Source organism: Oreochromis aureus, linkage group 12, assembly GCF_013358895.1.
Source record: "Oreochromis aureus strain Israel breed Guangdong linkage group 12, ZZ_aureus, whole genome shotgun sequence".
Lineage (NCBI taxonomy): Eukaryota > Metazoa > Chordata > Actinopteri > Cichliformes > Cichlidae > Oreochromis > Oreochromis aureus.
The window spans coordinates 24,133,173-24,150,031 of record NC_052953.1 but is presented as its reverse complement, the minus strand read 5'-3'; the positions used below and the strand labels follow the sequence as shown (position 1 = coordinate 24,150,031).

The 16,859-nt window shown below is 39.3% G+C and overlaps 2 protein-coding genes across 2 annotated transcripts; one reads left to right on the top strand and one right to left on the bottom strand.

Moving 5' to 3' along the window:
- Positions 1-227: 227 nt before the first annotated feature.
- On the bottom strand, positions 228-10,501 carry hspb11 (heat shock protein family B (small) member 11). The gene is made up of 5 exons (XM_031731752.2): positions 10,275-10,501; positions 8,082-8,188; positions 6,448-6,516; positions 6,321-6,364; positions 228-6,227 (listed from the first exon to the last, which is right to left on the bottom strand). Exons 1-5 carry the CDS (start codon positions 10,364-10,366, stop codon positions 6,135-6,137), a joined length of 405 nt encoding a protein of 134 aa, XP_031587612.1. The 5' UTR covers positions 10,367-10,501; the 3' UTR covers positions 228-6,134.
- Positions 10,502-10,504: 3 nt separating this feature from the next.
- smn1 (survival of motor neuron 1, telomeric) lies at positions 10,505-16,616 on the top strand. Its single transcript, XM_031731766.2, has 8 exons — positions 10,505-10,645; positions 11,368-11,439; positions 11,520-11,639; positions 13,311-13,502; positions 14,055-14,231; positions 15,877-15,951; positions 16,121-16,228; positions 16,466-16,616. The coding sequence occupies exons 1-8, from the start codon at positions 10,598-10,600 to the stop codon at positions 16,520-16,522; spliced, it is 849 nt and encodes a 282-aa protein (XP_031587626.1). The 5' UTR covers positions 10,505-10,597; the 3' UTR covers positions 16,523-16,616.
- The last annotated feature ends 243 nt before the right edge of the window (positions 16,617-16,859 follow it).

Here is a 16,859-nt window from a genome sequence, read left to right as displayed (position 1 = left end):
ATTTTTGTGGGCCAAAGGAAGCAGTGATGAGTGCTTCTGCTCCTTTAGTTAAAAGCTGCTTTTTGTTAGGCCTTGGGAGTCAGACACATAGTTAGGAAACAAGTAAGAGACCTACAACATTACCTCAAATGTGGCAATCACATGCACGGCAAATTACTACACCTTAAAGGTCCAATGGATGATCTCCAGTGGCATCTCAGCCCACCCCCCACCCATATTTTTCCAATTAAAATGGGAAGCCACACAAAAAGTAACCAGAACTTAATGAAGTACAATATAGACCTCTAACAGACACCAAGTGTAAATGTTGGCATCTACTTTGTGCTCTGCGAGGAGACAGATTGAAGGGAGCTGGATAGTCTACAATAAAAGCAAATATTTTAGAAGTTTAAAAAAGGGTGATTTTCCAGTAATGTCTATCTAAACCGTTCATCTAACTTTGCGAAAGAGTAAGCTGGCGATGCTCCCACTGGAGGCAAACAATCCTTCCTAGCTACAGTCCCAGCCATTTGGCTCTAATATTCTGGAGCTATTCCACTTCCCACAAGGGCAAAGTAGTTTGTGAAGCAAAAGTTTAACTACTCCACCAAGCTCAACACTAACATAGACAGACAGTGAGGCAGAATATATGATTCTACCTGCAGGCCAGGAAAGATTTGGAGACAGACAGACTAAGTGGAATCTAAGCTGGGGGGCTGTAACTAGTAGGCACTCAATACAAAATGCCTTACTCTAAGCCTTGGCACAGAAACTGGTGAAACAAGGAAAGTAACAAAAGGATGGTGGACATTGCAGCTATGATAATGGTTTTACGAAGGTGCTCGAAACCCCATTTTCAAAAATAAATAAATCAGCCACAGAGCACCTTGCATATCTTGGACAAAAATCTTTGCTAACTCATCCTGGGTAAGTATGAACATAGCTGATTAGCAAAGCAAATCAAACACGTTGCAAATGGTTGCCTGAAATCAAGATTATTCAAAAGTAACTTTTGCTTCTACAAAGATATTTCAGTGTTTCCAATGCTGTGAAATTGAAATAAAAACAGAAAGGAAATATTTTCAACTGAATTAAACTAAAATGTTGGGAGAATCAGGTCTGATCATTGTTCTGAGTTGGCCTTTTTCAAATCTAGCAGACATGAAGACGCGCTTGGTTTAGGCAAGGGTGACAGCTGGATAGAGCATTCACGAGAAAAAGCGTACTTCCTTTGACTTTAACAGACATATACTACCTGCCTGATTCTCACGTAGAAGCATTAGGACCTGGTAAAAGACTGTTTAATCTTCAGTCTGACTGCGTTCTCTCGTGCTTTTTTTGCTGTGTAATGTCTAGAAAAGTTCAGCACTCTAGTGCTTTTGTCTAAGCTGTTTCTATTTGAAAACTGAGGAGGCAAACTGATGTAGTGTTGAAAGCACAGAGTTTTTCCATTTAGGCTTTAGATCAATGAATTTCCTTGCTCAACAGTTTGGGAGCCTGGTTTATTGGCTTTTATTCCATAATGCACCAAATGTTTTTAGTGTCTGACTGTCTGGTTTGTAGACAGGCTAATTTAGCCCCTGTATTCTTTTACTATGGAGCCATGCTGTTGTAATACATGCAGAAAGGTTTAGCGCTGTCTCACAGATGTTGACTGGCTGGCACCATGGAAGAGTTTAAACTCGCATTTCTGGATGAAGCCACAATTGTGCTCATTGGTGATGGTTTTTGGAATTGCTCTTTGTCCTTGTAGTAATTTTCTATTATAGAACTGTGTCCATATTCATGTCTGGAGATCATGGCCAGTAAATAGAGGTTTTTCTTCCTGTTCCCGCGCTTACAAGCATTGATCCACCATCTCTGGAACTTTTAATCTGATACACTTATAATGTAGAAGTCTCATAAGGTCACAAAAACTTGTGTTACGCAAGTTTCCTATTTGAAACTTGCGTTTCTTGGCTTTAAAGGGTTAAATTAACTCTTTAAATATGAAGCAGAAGTCCCACTGCCCCAATATTTATTATGTAACACATCTATAGTTTAGACTGAAAATCCATCCTTTAAATATGATTCTGGGTTTTGACAGTAATTTTTGAAGCCCTGCTACGTAGCAAAGGCACTGAGGAGCCACTCAATAAGCATGGTTGAGATGTCTGAGGAGTACTATGCTCGCTAGGTGCTTGCAGTGGCTAGCCCTGTATCTGACAGCTCTTCTTTTTCTCAGTCTGACAGCATGGAGACAGGTGGATCAGCATAGTGTACAAAAGCTCTTTTTTACACCCCCAGGCTGGTGTAGGGGTAAGGGACAGCCGCTGCAAGGTCAGTAGGAGTTGCAGAGAAGCCCGATACTGCATTCTGGTTTGCATCACGGCAGCACGTTACATCAGATGTGGGCTGTTTTTTTCTTTCTTTGTTATACACACACTGGCAGCTTCTTTGGAAACCGGTTTAGTGAGACTAATTTTGCCAGAAAACAGATTAAAGAGCTTTTTCTATCTCCCAAAGAAGCAGCACCAACTCCCATTATGCCTGTTTTTAATCATTACTACAACTATCTTTTAATATGTTTCTCAACTGAATTGCATAAGGGTGAATTTGATGAGCAATTGCTGGAATTAAACTCATAAATAAATATGAGTGTCAATTCTTCACTATCATTCTCCATTCCTGTTGGGCTTAAATAATAGGAAGATTGTTTCCCTCTCCCATCTAATCAGCTAATTTCGGCCTTTTGATACCACTTCCTTCCTTTCACAACAGCTCGTTGTGTCTCAGCTTCTGTCATAAATGAGCTGATGAGACCAAATCAAAACTGAAATCAAATTAAGGCCCATTGTCGGCGCGCGTGGCTTCGTCACCAACGTGAATGGAGGACCACACTGAAGAGATAACAAGAAATTCAGAGTCGCTGGTTTGTCATGAAAGAAAATAACAGAGCTGGGGTGGGTGGCGGATTTCTTCCTCAAAATAACCACATACAAAACATCAACTATATTTACACAATTGCAATTAAAAAATGCAATGTTTTTCCTGTGATTTTGAAACGTAGCCATTTTAATGTGTTTTAACTGATAATTAACTGAAAAATATATTGCATGCATACATATTTATTGCAGGCTTTTAATAATTTTACAAAAATCGACCTCTGTCAGCTGTATCATCTACTGAACAGGGGTTTTCAGGGAGGATCCAATCTCTTTTTATAGACTCAGCTGAACATACAGAGTTCTGGTCTAGCAGATGTCTGAGTATGACTGAACAGCAGTTAGACAGCCATCAGTAGACTGGGTGATAATTTAGCCCTACCCTGCAGTGACATGATAATAATTCACTCATATCCTGCTGTGTTTCTTCTGATCGGCTGATAGTCAAGCACAAAAGGGCCTGAATTCATTAATAACACAGAGGAGCTCTTTCAGACCTGTTCAACATGCAAAACGAGGCTCTTTGGTTACATTTTTAAAGCAAACACATGAATTAAAATTCACACCTGAACTACCGAGGAGGGAAAAATGTTCTCCTATGACTCTGAAGCACTGCATTTCACGGTCCAAACCTTACTTTCAAAAATATAATAAATATTCCATACTGGTAAATAATAGAAGAGTCAATAACACCGTATCAGTTTCTGCCTTGGCCTCATTACTCATTACACACTCACATACTCAAATGTGCTCCATCCGAACTATACCCCTAAGCAATTAGTTGCTCTAAACTATCAGGAGGCCAGTTATTCAGGCAACTATTTCATATTTTTATTGGTTTATTCAGGGCCCTGCATGCAGACCAAGCTATAACAAACACAGGCGCCGCAAATCCCCAAGCCTCGTGCAGTCAGAAAAGTAATTGGGGAGGGAGTCCCAAAGGGTCCTCGCATACTGCTGAAGCCTTTGCTACCGACAAGTTGAAATGGCAGCTGAGGTAGATAGGTTTATGAGTGTTTATGAGGAAGCGTTACTGTGTGTGTCTAAAGGATATATACAGTAAGTAGAAGAGGAGGCTTGAATATTTTGTGTGAACAGGCCTGGAGTCTTTAGACACTCACTCGTTGGCTGGGAAACCATCTGGTCCCCCAACCCCCCAGCAAGGTTGCCCATGGTTATAAATGTCTGTGGCAATGTCAAATTCTGTTCGTGAGGATGGGGGTGGGTGGTGGGCGGGCTGTATGGATTCCAATTTAAGCCCCTGCTGCTCAAAATTACTTAATTAATTCTATCTCTCACACAGAGAGAGAAACTTCCTTTGTAAGTAATTCTACCATTCATCACCATCCGGCTCTTTTATTCTAAGGCTTTGCCAATTATCAGCTTGTGAAATAGGCAGGAACAGTCGAATGTAGGATTTAAAATAAGGCCCATTAGTGAATCCATAACATTAAATAAGCAAAAACTGTGAAAATGGATTGACACAAATGTCCTAATCATAAGGCAGGCTTAAAAATACATTCAAATGTTTTCTCTATAGAACATATCCCAAGAAGATTCATAGTTCCCCAGCTATGTCAAATAATGCTTGTGTGTGTGGGTTTTTTATTATTGTTTAATTAAAAATGAAATACCACAAAGTCATGCAGTTAGGTCCATATATATTTGGACACCGACACAAGCGTTGTTTTTTTACCCGTTTACAGAAACATATTCTAGTTATAGTTCTGTAATGGACACGGACATAATGTGGAGACTCTCCACCTTCATTTGAGGGTATCCACATGATCCACATGGAGATGTGGATAATGGCCCACAAACAAACAGCAACTGAAAGCTGCTGCAGTAAAGGACTGGCACAGTATTAAAAAGGAGGAAACCTTTATCTTTTATTTTCAGTTATTTAATTTGACCAACTACTTGGAACAAAGAGATTGAGTTTTTAAAAAACACTTTAGTTTCTCACATTTTTAAGCAATGAATTAAAGCTGAAAGTCTGCACTTCAACTGCATCAGAGTATTTTCATTTAAAATTCATTGTGGTAATATACAGAACCAAAATCAGAAAAAATGTTGTTTCTGTCCAAATATTTATGGACCTGACTGTATATGTTTATGAAAAAAAAGAAATGGTCATATTATTTTTATACATGTGATGAGCTCACAACGTTGCACAACTTCCATGAAAATAAAAAGTATGCCTGATTTCACTTCAAATTTCAGTATCCATGACTGAAGGTCATCTTTTTGTGCACTTCTGGATCTGAGCCAGCACTCAAGCAGTCAGTGTGGAGCTCTATAACCAGAGGCATCTCAGGGCCTCTTTACACCTGCCTTGCACTGTCTGAACGCAAGCATACGACAATTTTTATAACCTGGCGCGTTGAGGGAACCAATTTGTAGGTTTTTAACACCATTTTAATGATCTATCAGAAGCTCAGAAATTCACAGATCATATAGAGAGAGATCTTGCAGCAGTTTGAAAAGATGGTTTTGTTGAAAAAAAACTTTATTTGTTTCTGGTTTTGACTCCTTTTCCTCCTATTTCATGTGGAGGTACTGTCTGAGTGGTGACTAGTTGAGAAGTGGGCTAGAATAGGTTGGAGTTCAACAGGAACAGGAGAAACCATGAAATAAACTTTAAGGATCAAAAACTACAGACAATCGGTGCAGCGGACACTTTTCACTGTTTTTACAACTTTGCTATTTTTCGCAGCTGGCTGACTGACCAACAACAACACAAGCAAGAGGGGCTTACAGACTGTACTACATACTTGACAACAGAGCTCTCTACAGGTAGATGGGCCATCACCAGACTGCAAACGCGCTACATCTGCTGAAAAATAAATTCTGCTTTATACATTCTGTATCCACGAGTCCGCTAGGGTCTGCTTGGGTCTGCTTGGGTCCCAGTGACATAAATTTTGTCATCAGATGGTTAGCACGAGGGTTTGTGTGGATGTTTTAATGTCTGCCATTTTTTTTTATTCTCGTGACCACACAGACTTGTTAAAGAAGTATAACAGGAATAACTACTCAGCTCTTGGGTTTCCAGCTATCCAAGTTCCCAACTGAGTACAATCTAGGCTAAACCAAATGTGTAACCAAAATTAAATTCAAGTCAGGCCAAATTTAAATAAGGTATGGTTTTTGATTTTTATGGGTTTCGCTGCATAAGTTTATGATCACACCTCGTAAATGTTATACACACATTAATTTTAATTATGTGCGTTAATTTTTTACACTGACTCTGTGAACTGAGACAAAGTGATCATATCCTGCGGTGATGATGAAACGAAGGTGGGTGGCACTGCAGCCATTTAGCTGAAAGAGAAAAACAAAGACAAGTCATGGCTTTATTAACTCTTATTAAACTTGTTCATTTTACATTTACTTTACATTTCCATTTGAACCTACTGTTATAGCATTCGACTGAAGATGTCCCTCTGTACTTTCAAACTCTGCAAGGCAAAGAGTTTGTTAATCCCCGTTAAAAACACTGTGAACGGTGCAAACTAATACTTTGACTGGATGTCCTCATTACCTTTCTCTGCAACAGGCTCAAATTGAGAAGCATTTTGTGAGGTGTTTTTTTCTATTTTCAGGTGCTTCACTGTAAAACAATTAAAAAGAAATCAGCAGGAGATATTAAAAATTGGAAAGAAACCATGAAATAACACGAGATATAGATACAAACTTTAAAGAAAATAAATATGTCTAGAAAACAATATTTATCAATAAGAATTTTAAATATGGAACAATGTTACACCACATCCTTGAGACGTTTCTCTTCCTTTAAATGACCACCCAGTCATTTATTGTCCAGTGTTTGACAGATTAATCAGCTTTCCTTTTTCTGAGCTACTTAATTACAGTTTTATTGACATATTATGACAGGAACTTAAGGGGGGCTGTTGAGGCCATGTAAAGCTCAGGAAGTCCAAGAAATTTTTCAAATAAACTGCAGAAACATCATGACTGCAAATGAGCTGCTGGAAGGTTTCATGAAGGGGTGATTATGTCTGCATGGAAGAGCCATCAGAAAGAACCCTAACCCCCAACCAATACCGCTGCTTGGTATTGAATATTAGCAGTGGAGAGATAAAACACATCACCTGAGTGTGCAGTACTGATTAAAACTTTGGGGGCTCCGAAGGAGCGGAAACAATAATGACAAAAATGGATTCATGCGTATATCAGCAAATTATAAATGCAAATATCCTGTAGTTGGCTGAAAAGAAAAGGTCAATTTCTACATTAACACCACGAAGAATTTGTTATCCCACATATTACTTTAAAAAGCATGACATAAACCTTTGAGAAAGGCGCTCATAATTCCCTTGAAGAGCAGCTAATCTGCAATACTACGTGGGTACAAAAAGTGTTTTTTCAAGCTGTTCTATATGAAATCATTTTAATGCCTGTTTACTTCAGCGGGGTGCATACAATCCACACAAAATACAATCCCAATTTTAAACAAAGCTGGGATTGTGGAATGCTGTGTAAAATGTAAATAAAAGATGAATACATTGATTTGCAAATCTCATAAACCCTCATTTTTTCACAAAAGAACACAGAAAACACATCAGATATTTAAACTGAGAAAAAAACACAAGGTCATTTTGAATTTGATGGCAGAAATACATCTCAAAAAAAGTTGGGACGGAGCCAACAAAAGCTTGGAACAGCAAGTGATACTAAAAAGAGACAGAGGAACATTTTGTAGCCAGTCAGGTTAACGGGCAACAGGTCAATAACATGACTGGGTATAAAAAGAATATCTCTGTTTAAAAAGATTCAGGACATCTGAAGAAATCTCTGTGCGCAAGGGACAAATAAATACAGGCTGAAAACAGATGGATACCCTTGATCTTTAGGCCCTCAGGCAGCACTGAAAAACAGGCATGATTATGTCATAGAAATCACTGCATGATTTTAGGAACACTTCCGGTCTGTTACTACAATTCAATCTACCATCCATTCAACTCAGGTTAAAGCTCCATCACGCAAAGTAAAGGCCATACATGAACACGATCCAGAAATGTTGGCTCATTTAAAATTGACTGAGGTAAGGTGGAAAAGTATTTGGAAATTCAGTTCATCAAATTTTACAGATGGACCCAACGTTTATAGAACTGGACATGCATGTTTGCCCTAAGGTGCACACAGCCTCCATACCATTGTAGCTGTCCACTGTCACAGTGCCAATGTTTGTAGGTTCAGGGAAGTGAATGATGAACTCTTGAGGAAACATCCCAGTGGACATCCAAAACGTTTTAGTGTTTCTGAGTGATAAGAAAGACAGAAAATCATGACATTTTACCATTGATGAGATCTGTTTAAATCACATTTTGATATCAACTTTTGTTGTGCAGATATACAATATTGCGCAAAAAATCTTCTTCCTATTTTGCTGCCATGTAGCCAGACTTTCCGGAAATATCAAAAATGTTAGCTAAAGCAATAGTCCTACTGCTTTTCCAGTCATTTGCACAATCATGTGACTCATTCAAGCAAAAAATACAGCACGTAATTCAAGACACCTAAATCTCTCTCGCGCCATCCGACAAGCAAAGCGTGCACATGCACAAAAGATCCAGAGCCACTTCCACAACGTGGAACGCGTGCTGAGATACTCCGCTGATCAGCTGGCCGATGACTACAGAGACATCTTCAACTCATCACTGAGCCTGATGATCATCCCAGCGTGCTTCAAGTCCACCATCATCATCCCGGTAGAGCAACCTCCCCTGCTCACTGGACCCGCCACAGTTTGCATACTGGCCAAACAGGTCGACCAAGGATGCTATTTCCACTGCACTTCACCTCTCCCTCTCCCACCTGGGCAAGAAAGACAACTATGTCAGAATGCTGTTCATGCTGCTGAGCACCTCTCTCTGCAACTGGATACTAGATTTCCTGTCAGAGAGGCCTCAGTCCGTCTGAATCGGCGACAACATCTCCAGCACCATCAGGCTGAGCACAGGAGCTCCTCAGGGCTGTGTTCTCAGCCCTCTGTTGTTCACCCTCCTGACACACGACTGGACTGCCCTACACAGCTCTAACCACATCATCAAGTTCACCGACTACACACCCGTGGTTGGACTCATCAGCAGCAACGACGAGTCAGTGCACAAAGATGAGGTTCAGCAGCTGGCGTTCTGGTGCAGTGAAAACAACCTGTCACTGAATGTGGACAAAACCAAGGAGATGATCATCGACTTCAGGAAGACTCGCTCCACTCACACACCACTCAGCATCAACGGTTCCACAGTAGAGACTGTTAACAGCACCAGGTTCCTGGGAGTTCACATCTCAGACAACCTCACCTGGACCACCAACACCACCTCCATCACCAAAAAGGCCCAGCAGCGCCTCCAATTCCTGAGACGCCTGAAGCGGGCTAACCTCCCTGGTCCCACCCTCACCATGTTCTACAGGGGCGCCATAGAGAGTGTTCTGAACACCTGCATCCCCGTGTGGTTTGGAAACTGCAAAGTCGGTGACCTCAGCCAGCTACATCTGATCGTCAAAGCAGCTGCAAAGATCATTGGAACATCTCTCCCTCTGCTACAGGACATCTTTCACAAACGCTGCATCAGTAAGGCCTCCTGCATCGTGCGTGACCCCTCACACCCCTCACACGGACTCTTTTCCCTCCTCTCATCCGGCAGACGCTATCGCAGCATCCTCCAGACTGCGAGACAGCTTTTTCCCACAAACCATCAAACTCCTGAACTCACTACCAGCTCCCCCACTCCACCCCATCACACACACCCACACAAACCACTAACTGACTCTACCGGACTCCACATACCACTGCCTTTGTAAATACAGATGCTGCTCTATGGACAGTCCTACTCTCAGGAATCCTCCTCATGTTAGTCCCTTTATTTCACAGTGTAAACTGTAAAGCTGCTACGTTGGTCATTTTAAACCACTTAAATATCAATTGTAAAATGTAAATTTTAGACTGTTATTAACCCTTTTACCTCAAAGTGTATATTTACTCCCCTTACCTCAGTCTCAAAGTGTATATATATTTATTCTTTCTATTCTTACTCTTCCTACATTTCTTGTTGTTCTTTTGCACTTTATGGAACTGGAGCCTCGTCGTCTCGTCTCTCTATGTACTGAACTGTATTTAGCAGAGATGACAATAAAGTTTTGACTTTAAAGGGACGAACCAGTGTTATGTCAACACAACAGACAGCTTAGCAAAGAAGCAATTTTAAGTTGCATCTTCAGGCACCTTTTAGTAGCAACTTGTAGCAAAATCACATAATTTGTTTCGTTTTGTTTAAATGAATATATGAAAATTGACAAAGATAAAACTGCTGAGATAACCACGGCTTAAGAACCAGCACTCACCCGTCGATAATGCTTTCTGGTGGGTGATTTTCATCGCTGGATGCAGCGAGGACAACTTTCGCACCTAAAGAAGTTAAAGAGGACTCAATCATCGCACAGAAAAGGTTATAGTCTCCGAGGCTTTCTGGTTTTTCTATAACAGGACACAACAAATGCTTGTTTACAGATTCTTAAGGGGGGAAAGTCGTCAATTGCCGTTGCCAAGCCAACCACTGCGTCGCAAGATATAGACGTCGCAATGTTGTACGTCACAATTTCCGACGCACGCTGCTAGTTAGATGTTTAGGAGTTAGCGGCTAGCACTGGATATAGCAATTGTTCACATGGCGAACGGATGCGAAGAAGTGCTTTTTACGCGCGGAACTGGACAGGCGAGTTATAATGCACTATTAAGCGGAGGAACATGACTTATATGACGCTTCTATGCTGTCTGTGCAGTTGTTTGAGGCGGTGAGCTATATAGCTAAAAGCTACAAACCAACGTTGAGTTAGGCTAACTTAAGATATGAGAAAAGGAATAAAAGAAGTCAAGCCGGAAATAAACAATATACCAGATGTTCTTCAATAAACAAAACGTGGCTTTATTGGAATATACCGTTGTGGATAAACGTTACAAAAAATGCTTTACAAAGTAGTTTTAGGTTGAGTTGCAACAGTTTACAGGAGACAAAGGTGTACTGTACAATAACCCTAAGATCCTTTGCATCCTGACTCTGTTTTTGCATGCACTGCTTGTAAGATGCTTCATTATAATTGTGGATTTAAGACTGATTTAAAAATAATAATAATAATTCAGCAACATTTAATGTGCTCGTCTTTTTGTGTGTTGTTTATCCTTTTTCCACGAAAGAAATTGATTAATTATTCATCATAAATTAAGTGTTTTAATGTCTTTCTGCTCTTCAGCACACCATCTTTTACTATTTAGTGAATTATTTTGACACAACAAATAAATATTGGCTGCAAATGTCATCTGGTTTGCAGGTATTATTTATTATTTTTAAATCACTTAATGTTTAGCCATTATTTATGTATACCCATCAAAAATACATGTTCGTTTTGTAAAGACTCCAAATTTGTTGTTCTCTTCCAGAGTGATGATTCAGACATCTGGGATGACACCGCACTGATAAAGGCTTATGACAAGGCAGTTGCATCTTTCAAGGTAACTTGGGATTATTGCAGTATGTGTGAATGTGAAATGTTGTTTGTGACTTTAAAGTCTCTTCCTGATTTGCGTATTAGACTGCCCTTAAGGGTGAAGATGAGCCACAAGTCTCAAAGAAAAACCAACCAGGAAAGAAACGCAAGAACAACAAGAAGAACCAGAGTAGGAAAAGAAACAATGCACCACCAGAAAAAGAGGTGAGGAACTGGAACTAAAGCTACAGATACATTTGAAGGGGAAAAGGTGTTAAATATTTACACATGATGTTTACAAAGTTGTCAGAGGTATCAAACTGGAGAGTACATTTTAACATAAGTCAGTTTAGATTCTGTGTTTCAAATCAGTGGTCGAAATGTGTCTTTCATTTACAGTTTCTACAGTTATGGTCAGAAGTTTAACTACACTTATCACAGGCATGAATGTCATCATAATTTGAGGATTTTAATAATTTCTTTTAACTGTTCTTTTTACTTTGTGGAGTGATTGCACAGCATACATCCTAAATGGGTTTTAAAATCAAGAATTTGGTGGACAACAAATTTTTGGGAGGTGGATTTTCTCTAATCCACACAGGGTGAAAAGTATAAATACGGGCTCAAATATATACATACATTCACTTAAATATTTTAGTAAGTGGTGCTGAAGGTTCAACAATGACTTAGAACTTGGCAAGGCCTGTTAACTTGTCATTAGTGATCATGATTGACTAAATCTAATAGTTTCTCTGCCATCATAAATAGGATTTGCATGGCAGCAGTTATTGGATTGACCAGTGCTTGTTACAATAGGAAACGCCAGGCTATTCTATGAAGGTCTAAGAAGGAGAATCGTACATTTATACGGGTTGGGATGGTCTTGGAGCTGTCCCTAAACAACTTCAGATTTTAAGATAATCAGTTTAAACAATTGTAAGCAAGTAACAGTTACTTGCACACGTGACCTCTTATCCAAGGTCTCAAAGAAGACCCAATCTGTTACATCCTCAGATTAAAGGAAATTGGTTAGGATGTTCAGGAACAACCCAGGAACCGCTGAGGCTCAAGTCTGCCATGAACTGGAAACTGCTGCAGCATCAGTGTCACTGTACACAGTGAAGCCAGTTTTGCATCACTGTGAAGTGGAAGGGTGCCAACCAAGAAAGAAGCACCTGCACCAAAAGATTTTCAAGCCTGCCTGAAATTTGCAGCAGCCCACATGGACAAGCCAAATGTCTTCTGTAGAAAAGTTTTACGATCAGACAAGACAAAGGTGTAGCTATTTGTCCACAATGACAAGAAGTATGTTTGGAGCAGTAAATATTAGGCTTTGAAACATAATTTCACCTCAAATCAGTCATTGGAAAACTGTTCCAACAGGACATTGTTCCCAAACACACATCAAAACTGGATTTAGAATGGATAAAGCAGGCTAACATTAAGCTTTTGGAATTACCTTCCCAAAGCCCGACCTCACCCCCATTAAAATTTGTGGACTTTGCTTAAAACCTGGGTTTGTGCTGGAAGCCAACAAATTTAAATGAACTCTATTAGTTCTGGCGAGAAGAATGATCAAATATTTAACCAGAAATACACCAGAAGCTTGTTGATGGTTACCAAAAGCCATCTGGTGGAGGCGCGACTTGCTCAGGGACATTTAACGCGTTATTCGGAGTATATGTGTATATGCCTTATGTATACTTTTGATCCCATAGAAATTTAATTTAAACTTGTGCACCTCTTCTGCACCATGTTACCATGACATTCATGCCCATGATGAGTATTTTTTCTGACCACAACTGTACCCTGTTGGTAATTCTGAGACATTCAAAAACAGCGTTGTTTACACATGTTGACGCTTTCACTTTAATTACAGTTTATGTTGTGTCACAGTGGCAGGTTGGGGACTCATGCAGTGCTTACTGGTCCGAGGATGGCCAGCTCTATGCAGCCACGATTGCCTCCATAGACAAGAAGAGAGGCACTTGTATAGTTGTTTATACAGGCTATGGCAACGAGGAGGAGCAGAATCTTGAAGACCTGCTGTCAGAGTTTTCGGAGGGTGATGAGGAATCAAATACCAAGGTAAACTAGTGCAAATAAATGCATTCACATAACAGCAGCACAATACAAATAACAATTCAGTTATTAGAAAATGGTAGTATTGTTCCCTGACACAATTTGCACATAGTTTTTACCTTCATTATTCACATATGCACATCATGAATTTTAAAATAACAAAACTAACATTGTGACCAAATCAGGCTTAAATAATTGGCAAGCAATCCATTGTCATTTGGGTTTTTTAATAGGCCACAACTTAATGAATATAACAGTCGAAATTTCGGCAGTTGGCGTCAAAGACCAAAAAATATGAAATTATTATTAATTACTCCACCCAATATTTATCAAATGGTGAGTCATGGAAATCACTGCCGATTAACAGATTGCTTTCTCAGTCTATTAAAACTTAGGACCAAGTATGGATGGATGGGTTAGCTCTTTCTGCTTTTGTCTGGATCATTTCTTACTGCTTCCCAAACAAATTCAGATAGGTTTATGGATTTCTCTGTATTTGTTCCCAATGATATGAAAATGGGGAGAAAGATCAAAGCAGTATGTCTTTGCTATCCATAGGTGCATGAAGTAGAATCTTCAACAGAGGAGAGTGACAGGTCAGCTACTCCAAACCAGCACAAACAGTCACCTAATAAGGGCCACAAGTCCAAGACCCACAAAGAATCACCTCCTATGTGGGCTCCTGGTTTTCCTGGATTTCCTCCAGTACCACCTCCCATGCGTGCTTTCAGACAGGTAAGAAGAAAGGCTCTTTAGGGAGCTGATTCATTATTAGTCTAACAACAAAATTACTTTCATGCATACTACTCCTCTTATTTTTGTTTTTAAATTGTGATTAAATCAGTTTCAGGTGTTAATTAAATTCCCGATAGGAGGTTGAATGTTTGTTGTAGTCAGAAAGATGAAATGTGAGCAAAGTGTTTGTAATCTGAACAATAAAGATAGAATATGAACATTTATTGCAGGACTGGATTGTAATAGGCCCAACTTCTTTTTGTGGACCCAACTGTAAAGAGCAGAAAAGAAATAATGTGTTTTAAAAAATATTGTACATTATCTTAAGCCTTGTTTGAGCCTCTACGTGCTGACTGTTCAGTTTAAAAGCATACATACACTTATTATGGACATGAACTTGTGCCTTTTAGTGCTTTCCTGGAACTGTGGGGACTAATGCTTGCAATAATGATGGATATTAAAAAGAAAAAAGTTTTAACTAATCTTGGACTTGAAATCAAAAAGCATCAGAGTTATAAATACAGATCATCAACAAATTTGCTTAAATGTTAAACGTTAAAAGTTAAACTCTTGAATTTATGGTCTTCTGGCACAGCTCTTACTAAGCACATTTCACTTTTTTATATGGTTGTTATTTCAATTTTATTTCAAATGCCTTATTTTTACACTGAGCTTTGTGTTTTATCCAACTTTAATGAGTGTTTGATCATCGTCCTGCAAAACGACACAACTGTTTCCAGGTTTCAAACATCTATCTGATGTTTTCAGCTTATGATGAAGAATTCTGGAAAGTCCTTCTCGTTCATTAACTTATATTAACTTAACTGGCAGTAGATCAGCCTCAGAGCATGATGCTGCCACCACCATGCGTAACAATCATGATGAGGTTTAAGTGTCTCAGCTTTTTTTAAAAATGACTGTGTCAAGATTTAGTGCTTTATATTTTCACGTGGGAAGCAACAAACTTTATTTGAGCTCGAAAGTTTTGATGTTGGACACCAGCCACTTGGTCCATAACTCTGTAAAACCTCACTAACTTTGGACTGTGACAATGTTGTTTAAGCAGCTTCTGTTTCATGACAAGCCTGCACTTTGTGATTATCTTTGAATTTGCATTCATTTAGACATGCTTACAGTAAGCATTCCTGTCTTGTCCGATGTTGCGTTGGTATTGATCAATCCAGTTAGTGTTGTCGAACTAACCTTCCTTGGCACAGAAAAGCTACCACCTAGGCAGACACTAACCAAAGCTAAAAGGCCATGCACCTTGCCCTTTCTTTTTTTTCTAGCCCCCTTGCATTAACAGTTGGAGTGGATTTATTAATAATCACCGCTACCACCACCTCACCTCTATCTGGCTAGTCTCAGCTCCCCAGGCTTAACAATGTGCAATCATTTTGCCTCACAAAGCAAAGATCAAAGATATCAATTAAAGCCTAATATTTCCATGATATTTATGTCCATGTTGAAAAAAAAGTTATTTTGAGTAAAAGAATTGAAAGACATCAGATTGCGCTTACTTCAGTTTAGATAAGCTTCCCTAATGAAAATAGTTTCAAGCCTCTCTCGTTATCTTGGGTACTTTATGTGGTAATGATATTACAAGCTGTTGATTTCCACCTTTGTGTCTTTTGTCTTGCATCAGGGGAGCAGCAAGCGATCTGGTAGTCACGGGCCTGTACCTCCTCCATGGCCTCCCATGATGCCTTTTGGTCCACCGGTGAGTTGGGATCAATTTTTACCCTTAGCAAAGCTAAAGGGTATTTAAATGTTTACTATACAGCAGGTTAAATGTAGATACAGTTTAGGATATAACATGTTTAGGGTCTAACAAATGGCAATGTTAAACACCTGCATCCTGAACATTCGCTCTGCTGTTGATGCCTTAGATGGTTCCTCCACCTCCACCGATGAGCCCTGACATGGTGGATGATGAAGCCTTGGGCAGCATGCTCATCTCCTGGTATATGAGTGGATATCACACAGGATACTATCTGGTACGTGCACAGAGCCCTGCTGGCTTTTTGGGAGGTTATAACATGGATTTGGAGCTTGTACATACCTCACCTTTTGTTATGCTGTAAATAGTAGTCACTTGTTTATGGTAATGTTGATGCTTTTCCTTTGCCTTTTTGGTTAAGTTGCTTTATTTTTCCTTTCAGATTTTTAGGTATATGTAAAAGTCATGGATTCATAAAATGAGTAATCTTTTGGGGGTTATTGTGTTTTCATAGGGGCTGAAACAAGGGCGCAAAGAAGCTTCCAACTGGACAAAACAGCATCACAAATGAAGCCCTGCTTGTTATGTCTGTTTGTTCATATGAAGTGATGGAAGAAAGTTTTGTATTCTTTGTAAATAGATGAAATAAAGACTATGAGAACACAGCGGGTACCTGTTTTTGGATATAGTTTAAATTATGCTAGAAAAGACTGTATAAATTACTTTTTTGTACAGTGTAATTGCTTAATAAGAGCCACTTTATCACTTTAAAAAATACATATTTTCTAATTGATTTTACAGAATGGCAAAAAAAAAACAAAGGATTACTGGATATTACGTGTGTGTATGTGATGAACTCAATAGCATATGGCTGTAATGGCAAATATTGTCCAGTAGAAGTCAGACTG